Raw genomic sequence first — 13236 nt, 5'->3', positions numbered from 1 at the left:
TTTACAGATAAAGTGAATCAGGTAATATTGAGTCAGATTACACCAAAACGTGAAAGCAATCATTTGCCCCACTGTCTCAATGAATAATGATTGCATTGCTACGTGTTACATACTTACAGTATGTATTTGATCTGGAATGTGCACTATATCATACATTTGACCCGGCAAAGTGAATTTGCATTGTGCAAATATATGCCTACTTTTTTTTCCCTTTCTTGTCAGCAACCTGAGGCCCTCATAACACAGATGTTCGAAGAAGAAATACATTATTAATCCCTTGAAGGGAAATCTCTTTCTGTGGTGTTTACACACACATTACACACACACATGGAGGATATACGGGGGAGAACAAGTATTTGATACACTGCCGATCTTGCAGGTTTTCCCACTTACAAAGCATGTAGAAGTCTGTAATTTTTATCATAGGTACACTTCAACTGTGAGAGAAGGAATCTAAAACAAAAATCCAGAAAATCACATTGTATGATTTTTAAGTAATTAATTTGCATTTTATTGCATGACACAAGTATTTGATCACCTACCAACCAGTAAGAATTCCAGCTCTCACAGACCTGTTAGTTTTTCTTTAAGAAGTCCCCCTGTTCTCCACTCATTACCTGTATTAACTGCACCTGTTTGAACTCGTTACCTGTATAAAAGAGACCTGTCCACACATTCAATCAAACAGACTCCAACCTCTCCACAATGGCCAATACCAGAAAGCTGTGTAAGGACATCAGGGATAAAATTGTAGACCTGCACAAGGCTGGGATGGGCTACAGGACAATAGGCAAGCAGCTTGGTGAGAAGGCAACAACTGTTGGCGCAATTATTAGAAAATGGAAGAAGTCCAAGATGACGGTCAATCTCCCTCGGTCTGGGGCTCCATGCAAGATCTCACCTCGTGGGGCATCAATGATCATGAGGAAGGTGAGGGATCAGCCTAAAACTACACGGCAGGACCTGGTCAATGACCTGAGGAGAGCTAGAACCACAGTTTCAAAGAAAACCATTATTAACACACTACGCCGTCATGGATTAAAATCCTGCAGCGCACGCAAGGTCCCGCTGCTCAAGCCAGCTGGGTCTTCCAGCATGACAACGACCCGAAACACACAGCCAGGGTAGCTAAGGAGTGGCTCCGTAAGAAGCATCTCAAGGTCCTGGAGTGGCCTAGCCAGTCTCCAGACCTGAACCCAATAGAAAATCTTTGGAGGGAGCTGAAAGTCCGTATTGTCCAGCGACAGCCCCGAGACCTGAAGGATCTGGAGAAGATCTGTATGGAGGAGTGGGCCAAAATCCCTGCTGCAGTGTGTGCAAACTTGGTCAAGAACTACAGGAAACATCTGATCTCTGTAATTGCAAACAAAGGTTTCTGTACCAAATATTAAGTTCTGTTTTTCTGATGTATCAAATACTTATGTCATGCAGTAAAATGCAAATTAATTACTTAAAATCATACAATGTGATTCTCTGGATTTTTGTTTTAGATTCCGTCTCTCACAGTTGAAGAGCACCTATGATAAAAATTACAGATTTCTACATGCTTTGTAAGTGGGAGAACCTGCAAAATCGGCAGTGTATCAAATACTTGTTCTCCCCACTGTACATGCACAAACAACCACACACATGCAGAGAGGTGGCAGAGCAGGGAGGCTGCCAGGTACCCGGCGCCAGTGAGCAGATACAGGGTTCAGTGCCTTGCTCAAGGGCACCTCGGCAGTGGCTCAGGAGGAGAACTGACACCTCTCCAGCTACCAGCTCACTCCATTTTATTTTTGGTCCGATCGGGATGTGAACCGGTGACCCTTTGGACCCCAGTCCAAGCGCTTACAGACTAAGCCACTGCCGCCCTCAAAGCAGTTTTTAATGAAAATAAAAAGTTAAAATATTCTCAACTATTCAGCACTATGTATGCTACCCACTACTTGTAAATGTCACACTGCAATCATAGAAAGAAAGAGGTGTGCTTTATTACTTTACCATATATTTCCTGCTTTGATTCTGATGACAATTGTAAAAAGGAAGGCGCTATATTTTTCGACCATGCTGTATTTTAATGTTATCCTTCTCCCATTATCAGTCCAATTTATGCTGTTTTTCAGAGCATAACTATTTATTGATCCCCCCCCCCCAATGTTGACTCTTAGAGCCCCAAATAAAGAAGTGTTAGCCTTTTCCTTGCTGACTTCTGTTTTGCAGCAGATGCGTTACATTACCTGTGGAAAGATCTTCCCACTGTGGTCAATTATACAAAAACATAAAAAATGTGACACACGCAGCAGCTTCGAACCTAAAAACGTACAACACATTGTACATATCCTCCTCTTGTGTGTACCCGGTGGCATGTCTCCTGCCTAAATCTGGATAGAGTGCCGTGGCTGGGTATCATTATGTTCTCACGGTGCTTTTTGTCCCTAATTGTATCCTGTCACCCTGTGGAGAACAAATACATGCGCAAAACAGACAAAGAATTCCACCAGTGTGTGCGCCTGTACCACACTCCCTTTGTTTCTGTAAGGAAATGATTGCAGTGCCTTTTTTCTTGTTTCATATTACAGTCAGTTCAAACAGGGGTGGAATATAGGAAGGAGTGACAGCCAATGTGATGTGGCAGCCGCAGCAGAAGTGTGTGCACACACTGGGGTAGTTGCGTGTGTGTGTTGGGGTAAGTGGGTGGGTAGGTGGTTGGCTGCACAAATCCACGGTTTGCTGCCCCAGTCTTCCTGTTCCTCCGCTAATGAGAGAACCTGCAATTGCAGACTGTGTCACTAACACACACACACACACACACACACACACACACACACACACACACACACAGGCTGCAGGCCAGTGCCATTTGTGCGTGTCCCAGTGTGTTCCTTAATGAGCGCTGCTGTTAGCACATTAAAGAGACAGGCTTCAGAGCCCTCCCTGTGTGTGTCGTGCGTGTGTGCAACGTTAAAGTGTGATTTTGTTTCGAGTAAAGTCAGTGTCTGTGCTCACGTTGTCTGTTCTTAACAGAAGATATTGATTTTGCATTCTTGTATACAAAACTAGTGCAAGTTATGTCTCTGTGTGTGTGTGAACGTAAGGTCTGCCTTAAAGGAGAAAGCTACCACAAACTAAGTTTTACAATGTCTGGCTTTGTGAGATTTCCTCAAACAGCGAAGCGTTTTCTAAGAAACTGTTTAAGCATTTGCTATAGACCAGGGGTGTCCAAACCCCGTTACCATTTTGAATCTGCCTTCAGCAAATTCTAAAAGTATGGGCCATGGAATATGGTCTTATATTGTACTTCTTAAATATACAGCCGTGGAAACAATCAAGAGACCATTTCAGCATTAAAATTTTCTCTTGTTTTGTTATTTATAGGTATGTCTTTGAGTTCAATTATTATTATTATTATTATTATTATTATTATTATTATTATTATTATTATTATTAATAATAATAATAATAATAATAATAATAATAATAATAATAATAATAATAATAATAATATGTTTTATTATATTCTATAAACTACTGACAATATTTCTCTGTGCTGGAATTCAACATACACTTTAATGGCTGCCATTCATGTAGAAATAAAGATTTAAGAAAACATTGGAGTGGTCTCTTAATTTTTTTCAGAGCTGTATATGTAAACAGATATTAAACAGTAGTATTCATGTGTTAATAAGCGCAGTTTTCAAATAAATTCAGTAAATCTTAGTTGATAAAAAAAGTCCAATAACATATTTCCATAACAAGCTTAAAAAAGACCCCTTAAATTTCCCCTTATTATAAACAATCTGGGGATTCTTCTTTAAGGGATTAGCTGACCTAAATAAATGAAACCCTGCAGAGAGCTGTGAGAGCGTTTTTTTTTCATAAAGCATATTCAAGTAACGAGCATAATTTACCTATATTTGATTAATTTGTTAACTTATAACTTATGATACCTCACCTCTAGTGAGGTCCAGCCCTTCGTATTTAATTCTGTATGTGGACCTTAGTGAAAACAGTTTGGACACCCCTGCTATGTAGATGTTCCCTTCCCTTTAAGGGATTACGCCATACATTTATGGCAACAGTCATTAAGCAATTCATTTTAACACCTCAATTAAAGCTTTGAATGTAAAGTACCTTTGGTTAAGCCCTTGTGTTGGTTCGGACGGACTACTGAAGTACGCATTAGTTGGTCAATATCATTAGGCTTTCCAACAATTTGCTCATTGGCTAGCAAAGCTATCAAATTCAATCAAAAATGGGTCCAGGTAGGTAGGAAGTGGCAGTGATTCTTCAGCACTGTGTTTATGTTGCTCTCTTATATACACTCAATCGATTTACTTTATACCTGTTGAACCTGCACGTCCTGATTTAAACGTGATATAATATACCGTAGCAATGCATAGAGAATACTGCTTTATCTTTATGTTGAAAACTGTATTCAGGAATGCTTCAGGGCTGGATCTAAGTATTGGAATTTGGTGTCACAACTACCACTTTCTTTAAAGGTCTCCTAGTATGCTATATTTGAAAAATATATTGTAGGGCAATATCTATACAAAATATGTCTGTGAAGTGTTTTGCTCAAAATACCAAACCGATCACCCACTGTAAGCATCAAGCATTATTTCTGAAACACTTCTCAGTGTTTACCACTAGAACAGTGACATTACATGTATTATATACACTCTAAATATTATATAAACTCTAAGTCCCTCCTGCAGACATCCTGCTGAACACACAGACACACAGAGATGCTGCAGAGGAGATTCAGCTCGCGACTGTATATTGTGGACGATAGGTTGGGACGTGTCACGTGGGCGGGACGTTGCCAGGAGTTCAATTTAAAGCCAGCCCACATTTCCGATATGACGTCAAGTCCGCAGCAAATCTGGATCAGCTCGTTTGTACCCCCGTTTCTAGAGAAGTGTGTAAGGAGGAAAAGAGAGAGGGTTGTATTTTCTGACACTTTGTGAGTCTCCGACACCGGGGACACATAGTTATGTATAAAAGACATCAAAAAGTGCATTTTAAATAAACCAAAGGTCAAAAGAATACATTTTATGTAAAATGTTAAGCCTGTAAGGAGAAACAAACTGAAGATTAGCAGCTGATTAAACAATTTCCCTCAGGTCTATGGAGCTTTTAAGCATCTTTCAACTGCTTGTTTTGGTTTGACTGGCAGCAACTTTAATGTTCTACCCTGTTCCCAGCAGGCAGATATTTTCAGGGGAAAATGATGAACCCAAGAAGGCTTGTACAATAGCAAAATGCACATTCAGTGGAAGACAGTAGAGCATTTAACTGTGAAGGACAGATATTTCTCTCATAATTTGTTTTAGAACCAAACAAAGCTAAAAGAGAGCCAATATTGGACCTACATTGTTTATGAAAAACTACGTAAGACAAATGCTAAAGCTGCCCCATGGCAATTGGATATGTAGAGGCAAGTGTTTGCTAGAAAGTCTTAGCAAAAACAGCTTTCAAATGACACAGCATTATTGCAGTTGAAACACATGAAGACAATTCTGAACATAGTAGAATTGCTAATTTCTCACTTCAAGACAGAGAATATATACAATATTAGTTTATTTTCTTGGCCGCTACTTAAAACATATGTGATACTCCTCTTCTATGACTACGTTTTTAAAAAAAGTTTGTGTATATTTGATTTTGTAAATAAAAATAAGATGAAACTGAGTGCCACATGTGCCTACAGCCCATCTCCAGACTTTACCATGAAACATTTTTTTCCAGTTTAAACAGTGACAAATTTGTATTTGCCCTTAATGCATTCACTGTGTTTCACTGATGTATTCAGGTTTGTCCTTTCATTGAGGTTAAATTCAGAGAAGAAATGACGACAATAAACCTCTACACGTATGAATTACAACACGCTATAGGATATTTCTCATGTCCAAGCCTCAAACCTTTCGTTTCTAAATCCCTTTTAATTATTCTCATTTGTTCTTCATTTATTTTTGACACTTCCCCTTCATATTTTTTTTCCAGCAACAGATGGTGTGCTCTGTTATATGAATGGAGCCCAACTTCCAGAAAAGTTCTCTTTTTCTCTCCCTCATGCGGTGACATCCCGCTCTCTGTTTCCATCTTCTTGAATAATTTCCTGTTTTCGCGTCACTGTCACTCCTAACACTCTGAAATGTCCTTTATTGCTTTTTTTCCCCAATTCTCCCTTGTCTCTGTCTTTGTCTTAGCCCTCCTTCTCTGCCTCCACAACACTATGTCACGCTGGTTACCATTATTTACAGCATAATAATTATAATCGTCCCACTCTTTTTCTCTTAATGCAGAATTCTCTTCAATTGACTTTAGGAAACATTCAAGATTCAGCAATGACATCACAAGTAAATGGTATTTCTCATTTCCCTTGGTGTCTTCTTTTCCTAACTTCTCTCTCTGTATTGTCCCTTCCCTTCGTTTCCACCTCTTTTCCGCTCTGCAGCAGTACTTTAATCTCCTCATTATAACAGACGGCGTCATCAGCGATATGGATGAGACGCGAGACGCCATTGTACAGGCGTCTACACTACCCATGTCCATCATCATCATTGGTGTTGGCAACGCAGACTTCGCTGCCATGGAGTTCTTAGATGGAGACGCCAGCGTTTTAAGGTCCAGCACAGGGGAGGAAGCTGTTCGGGACATCGTGCAGTTTGTCCCTTTCAGGGATTTTCGAAATGTAAGTGAAAAACTAGAGAAATGACACGGAACCTGTAAGAAAAAAGAACTAATAGAAGTGGTTTGAGTTGTAGTTTACGTGTACAATAAGAATCTAGATTGGTGTCAAGTCATTGACTTCAAAACTATGTATTTACATGTGAATGTATAAAGACTTGCCCTGTGCTATGTAGCAAAGCCAAACTCATCAAATTAAATACATTTGCATAAACTGTAGACTGTACTATATATATATATATATATATATATATATATATATATGCAGTGGAAACACAACATAAAATACAGTAAGTCATAAGACAATATCAAAAATAGAACCAATTTAAAAAGAAATTATGAAAAGAAAATGTAGCTATTTTACATTTAAAAGAATAAAGAAACAATATTTATATGATTTGACTTACTATTGAGATTTGCTTTCTCACTTTGACTCCATCTTATTTCTGCAGTATAGACTTTACCTTACGACATGATGTCATGCTGTCTGATTGTGAATTTGTAACCAAATGGCAGCCTGTTGCTACTCAGATTGTAGCTGTATAAACACCACACACACAGGGTCTGTTAGAAGAAGAGGGCTGCCTGTTATCTCAGTCTCCACAGTGCTGATGAGAATTCATACACAAAGGTTAAATGTGTGCTGTAGATGAGCATATTGGCTGTTAGTGTGTGCACATTTAGGCAGTGCACGCTGTGCAGAGGACATACTTTGTGCATTTTGGTTGATTTCTCTATATCTTTATGTGTGGGCTGGTGGTGGGCGAGCTGGCTTCCTCTGTAGTAGGAGGAACATGGTGTTTGCTGGCTCATTTCCAGTTTATCGGTGGAAGGGTGAGAGACAGCAACAGACACAATAGAAAAGAAAAGGGAGAAGTAAAGCTGAGGCATAGAGGAAGCATAACAACGAGAGTGACCTTAAGTAAACCCACGTTGGCAGGCTAGCTTTAATTATCAATTATTATCTACATAGAGTGAGTGTTGATTAGATACTTCGATAGTTAGTAGCTGTTGTTGTAATCATCATCATTGTCTTCAAAAAAGACCAGACAATACAAACAAATCACAACAAGGTTACACTTGTGGAACAGAAACAAGCCAGCTTTAGAATTATCTTTCAATTTGTTGACTTAATAGAGAGGGTTTTGTACACTGCCTGGCAAAAAACAAGGTCACAAGCCTGTGGTGGGCAGTGCTATGATCTGGGGTTGCTGCAGTTTCTGGTCTAGGTTCAGCAACGTTATGTGCCCAAAGAATGAGGTCAGCTGACTACCTGAATATACTGAATGATCAGGTTATTCCATCAATGGATTTGTTCTTCACTGATGGCACAGGCATGTTCCAAGATGACAATGCCAGGATCCATAGGGCTCAAATTGTGAAAGAGTGGTTCAGGGAGCATGAGACATCATTTTCACACATGGATTGGGCCCCACAGAGTCCAGACCTGAACCCCATTGAGAATCTTTGGGATTTACTGGAGAAGACTTTGTGCAGTGGTCCGAATCTCCCATCATCAATACAAGATCAAAAAAATAATAATCCAAGACAGAGATTAATGTTGTGACATTGCAGAAGCTTGTGGAAACGAAGCCACAGCGAATGCATGCTGTAATCAAAGCTAAAGGCGGTCCAACAAAATATTAGAGTGTGTGACCTTTTTTTTGGCCAGGCAGTGTATATCTCTTTGTACACTGCCTGGCCAAAAAAAAGGTCACACACTAATATTCTTATAAAGCCTTTAGCTTTGATTACGGCAAATGGATCCTGGCATTGTCATCTTGGAACATGCCCGTGCCATCAGGGAAGAAAAAATCCATTGATGGAATAACCTGGTCATTCAGTATATTCAGGTAGTCAGCTGACCTCATTCTTTGGGCACATAACATTGCTGAACCTAGACCAGACCAACTGCAGCAACCCCAGATCATAGCACTGCCCACCACAGGCTTGTAACCTTGTTTTTTGCCGGGCAGTGTATAAAACCCTCTCTATTAAGTCAACAAATTCAAAGATAATTCTGAAGCTGGCTTGTTTCTGTTCCACAAGTGTAACCTTGTTGTGATTTGTTCGTATTGTCTGGTCTTTTTTGAAAAACAATGATGAACATTACAACAACAGCTACTAACTATCGAAGTATCTAATCAACACTCACTCTATGTAGATAATAATTGATAATTAAAGCTAGCCTGCCAACGTGGGTTTACTTAAGGTCACTCTCGTTGTTATGATTGATATACCGTGATAATTTGGATAAATACCGTGATATGAGTTTTTTTTCATAACGCCCAGCCCTACTAAGAATTATATATGAACACATACGTCAGTAGAACCCCAGGGAAATAGATGGTTATGAATCTGGAAAGTATGGAAGTTCTGGTATGAAACTTATTTTGAGATAACATAATTTAAAGATATATATAAATTGTAAAATGACATGTATTTTGCGAGACACTTCACCATAAAACTCTCCTTAATCAACAAATATATTTTTGCATAAGACATGCAAATGTAAATATGCAAATAAGGCATGATTTAATGGTAATGCTAGGTGAAGTTAGAGAAATGTACAGAAACAAATAGACACAGTTAATAAAACAACAACTAAATGTATATATTTCGTGTTTTTTCTCCAATTGTCTGAAATAAGACATGTTCTAGGATGGTTGGAGGATTTTGTTGGCCCTGAGATAAATATATGCGGAAAAGAAAAGTCATTCTAATACTAAGGTGCCTATGTTTTTTCACTCTCGCAGGCGCCAAAGGAGACCCTCGCCAAGTCTGTCCTGGCCGAGCTGCCTCAGCAGGTCACCCAGTACTTTAAACAGCGGAATGTTCCGCCCGCCAACTCAGCACCAAAGTGAGGCGGCCCAAAAGACGAGAGCCAACACGCTGTACAATAGCTCAACAAAACCTCTCTTATCGTTTATGGCAAACAATACAGAAATAAACTGTGTACATCTGCTGTTAACAAAAGGAGTTGTGAAAAAAAAACAAAAAAAACATTGAAGACATCTCTGCCATTATGAAGTTGTTACAGGTTTAAGAATGTTTGGTCCAGTGTGAATCCATCAGAAGTGATTTTCTCTGTTTCCTTACCCTTTCTCAAACATGATGATGTGTTACAGACCTTGCATGTCTAAAGTGATGGCAGGTGTCTCCAAATGATATGGATATATTTAAATATGCAGGTGAAACTGGACTTTTTGGGGGGGAAATAGAAACAATCTTGATTTGTCAGGATGTAGGTTTATTTGGGGTTTTTGCATGTGTGTGTCTTGTGATTGATGCCATGTGATACCTACCACTCCTTGGTGTAGAGTTCCTACTAAGCTGGAATATATCAGTGTTTGAATCCCCTCAAGTTATGTTGTACGGAGCCCCTTTACAGTAGCGAGTCAAAGGCTGTGCTTTTGTGATCAGTGACCGACTCACAGACTGAGTCTGTACAGAGCACTATTTCTTCACGAGGAAGTTTTTATTATAAAGTTTTGATCAGCAGTCATGTGAAAGGCGGGTTTTAATCCTCAACTATGCTAATTTGATTAAAGAAGTCAGAAACAGAGAAGGAGGAAGCCATAGTGGCAGCTGTAGCACTAACGCAGGATAGATGTGTGACACTGTTAAATATGGGGCCATTTTGCTAGCTCTTGCAAAATACTTGTATTTTTTATGACTTCAGTTCATCCTGCATGATGCCAATATCTACTTACTGTTTACAAACTGATGCTGATGACTACAAACGCATGGATTTTTATTTTAAATGATGTATTTATCTGATTTTGTAAATATTTCAATGGGATTCTGTTAGGAGGGATGACATTGCATTGAGAAGGCTGTCATAGTTTGTGATTAGAAGCAGAAGAGAAGTTTCTGATATGCATATATATCGAATGTATATTTATATGATGCTGTTCATGTTCTGATAAGCCAATGTTTCTGAAATGTTTTTAATGTACTTTTTATGCAGTGCTGAATTGTGTTCTTAAACTACTTCTACTACTCCTGTGTGTATTTATGTGCATCTTTGTACTAAATGTGTTGCTATTTATTTTATAAAGTGTCTATGTCCACACTCAGGTTAATAAACTGAAGAAAATTGCAACTGTCCTCTGTGTCTGTGTAGATTAAAGAGTAAAGCATTGTAAAATGTAAAGATGTAAAATGCTTAATAAGCCCGTCATCTTCCATGTTTTTGTTCAGTCACGATCAGATATTTTCGTGAATGGCCGAATTATGTGACATGATAAATGTTGCGGCCACAAGACATTAGGGGACAGAATGATCCCCCTTACTTTTCTTAAAGGATGGTCCAGTCTATGCTAAGCTAATGGAGATAAAACTGAAGCTTCTTTCCTATGATCTAGAAAATTCAAACAGGTTATATCATGGCTGCCACTAAGGTACTTCCCGGCCAAGCAACATTCACAATGTCGCAGCCATAGTAGTGTCAAGAAATGATGAAAAAAAAGTCATAGCATAATTGAAAATGATAATGAAAAATGTCATACAGTAGGATGATTATAGAAAGTATGTCAAAACATACCAGGAGAATAGCATGTTGAAAAATATAACAAAAGTAATATATTGAAAATATGAAAAGAAATGTTGAAAATAGTCATAATGTAGTATGTTTAAAATACCATCCAAAAAGTCACATAGAAAATACAATAAAAAATGTCAGTTAGTATTTCAGTTAGTAAATATTCATTGCACATTGTGTCAAATATTTTCAGTAATAGAATATTCCAAAGTGGTAAATGGGCATTTATGTAACAGTAATGCACCGTTTATAGCTGTTAAGAACCCAGACTTTACATCTAAGACACACATTCTTACTCATTTTACATACATGATAAAATAATAAGTGTTTGTTTCGCCTCAAAACTGAATCGTGAACTCATCTTGTCTTTGTGTTTATTGGTTATTATCTGTTGTCATGGCATTCCTTTCATATATAACACCATTGATTCCGAGCTTCATCTCTTGGTTAACGCCAGAAACCCAGGGCTGTCTTGATGTCAGTGAAACTCTTGTTCCTGGCCTTGAACACCAGATAACATTATCTGCCAGTCCCATCATCACTGTGTGTATACAAAGGCTTTCAGTCTCTCTCTTACCTTTAGCAACACACTCCCACACGCACTTTTTCTCCATTTAAGAGAATTACTCACATTGCACTGCTTAGGTTGGTTCAATGCCACTGACAGACTTCAGTTTATTTTGATATATCTCACTTTGACTGCCACACTGGATCTCAATCAGCTATCTGAGCTCAGTTTCTGATGCACAATTCTCCTGCCAAGGTTTTAATGAGTACTGAAAACACATTTGAGAATCCAATTATCCAAATTCGTTTTGATATAGTCCAATTTCACACGTTAATTTGATGGCCCATGTCAGCCTGGCGCTGAATCACAAGTCATATCTTTAAGCTGATTTCTTACTCACTATTGGTGTAAATTTGCCAACAGGAAAAGGCAGAATAAATGCAGAATATACTATTTATTAAATATTCACTACATGGAAATATTTAGGTTGTATTATTGATCACAACTTATCTTTCCAGTCACACACTGAAAATGTTGTTCCAAGGTAAAAATAAAATGTTTCTTTTACAGAAACAAATCCTGTTTCTCCCTCCAGGCAAGGAAAGATTTGATCTCTGAAACGTTTTACTACGGTGATTTACTTTAAGTGAATACCTCTGACCAGTGCCTCAAGAATTTGGATACTGTGTACCATTGTGCATTACCTTTTGTTACTGGTGTGGATATCGTGTACACCACTGCTCTTTGTATGCTGCTGCTAAATGGCCATCTTTGTCTGCACATAGACTCTTATTGGTTGGGTTTTATATATAAATCTCTCCCCGGGCTGGTTCCCTCTTATCAGTGCACACGTGTGAAAAACAAGCCTATATGGCATGTGCTCCCAAGATATTAGACAGATGTTGTGTTCCCTTACAAGTTAAAATAGAACTAGGGAAAAAAGCTTCAAATATGTCGCCCCTTCAGTGGGAATAATGTGCAGAGAGTTGAAACAATTTTATCACCATGGGGGAGTTGAAGTCCATCTTAAAGGACATAGAACAAACCACTATTGGTCGATGCAATTGCTCTTATATCCCCTAATTGAAGTCGTTTTAAAATAGTGCCAGTTTGTATTGTTTTATAAGTAAATTTTTATTTGCATATTGACTGGATAATGTGCCAGCTGTATTCGTCTGCCTGTATTGTTTGCGTTGTGACATTGTTCATGCTGCCCTCTTGGCCAGGTCGCTCATGAAAGAGCATACAGTTTAATCTCAATGACATTTTTACCAGGATAAATAAAGGATATATACATTTTCAATCCATTAATGGTCCCTGGTACACTCGCTTATCATACATTTTTTTGGTACTTCTTTCAAACAGACACATTTGAATACACACAGTAAACACAAGAGTGGGGAAGCTCTTTATTTCTCTCTGCTCAGAGTTTGAGCAACAAAACAAAGCTCTGAGACAGCAGCAAACAGTCCAGCATATTTCCAGCACAATGCCACATTAAAAAGAAACT

At 38.5% G+C, this 13236-nt stretch overlaps 1 protein-coding gene across 1 annotated transcript in view; it reads left to right on the top strand.

Annotated features, from left to right (window-relative positions):
* cpne2 (copine II) overlaps window positions 1-10743 on the top strand; it is a 55364-nt gene extending 44621 nt beyond the window's left edge. Inside the window, exons 15-16 of the mRNA XM_063912035.1 lie at window positions 6443-6679; window positions 9432-10743. Of these exons, the coding sequence (XP_063768105.1) occupies window positions 6443-6679; window positions 9432-9539 (345 nt within the window). The 3' untranslated portion in view covers window positions 9540-10743. The remainder of the gene's footprint in view (window positions 1-6442; window positions 6680-9431) is intronic.
* The last annotated feature ends 2493 nt before the right edge of the window (window positions 10744-13236 follow it).

The sequence above is a fragment of the Eleginops maclovinus genome, chromosome 2 (genome assembly GCF_036324505.1).
Source record: "Eleginops maclovinus isolate JMC-PN-2008 ecotype Puerto Natales chromosome 2, JC_Emac_rtc_rv5, whole genome shotgun sequence".
Taxonomy (NCBI): domain Eukaryota; kingdom Metazoa; phylum Chordata; class Actinopteri; order Perciformes; family Eleginopidae; genus Eleginops; species Eleginops maclovinus.
Note: the sequence above shows the minus strand (reverse complement) of the source record. Positions and strands in the feature narration are given on the sequence as shown.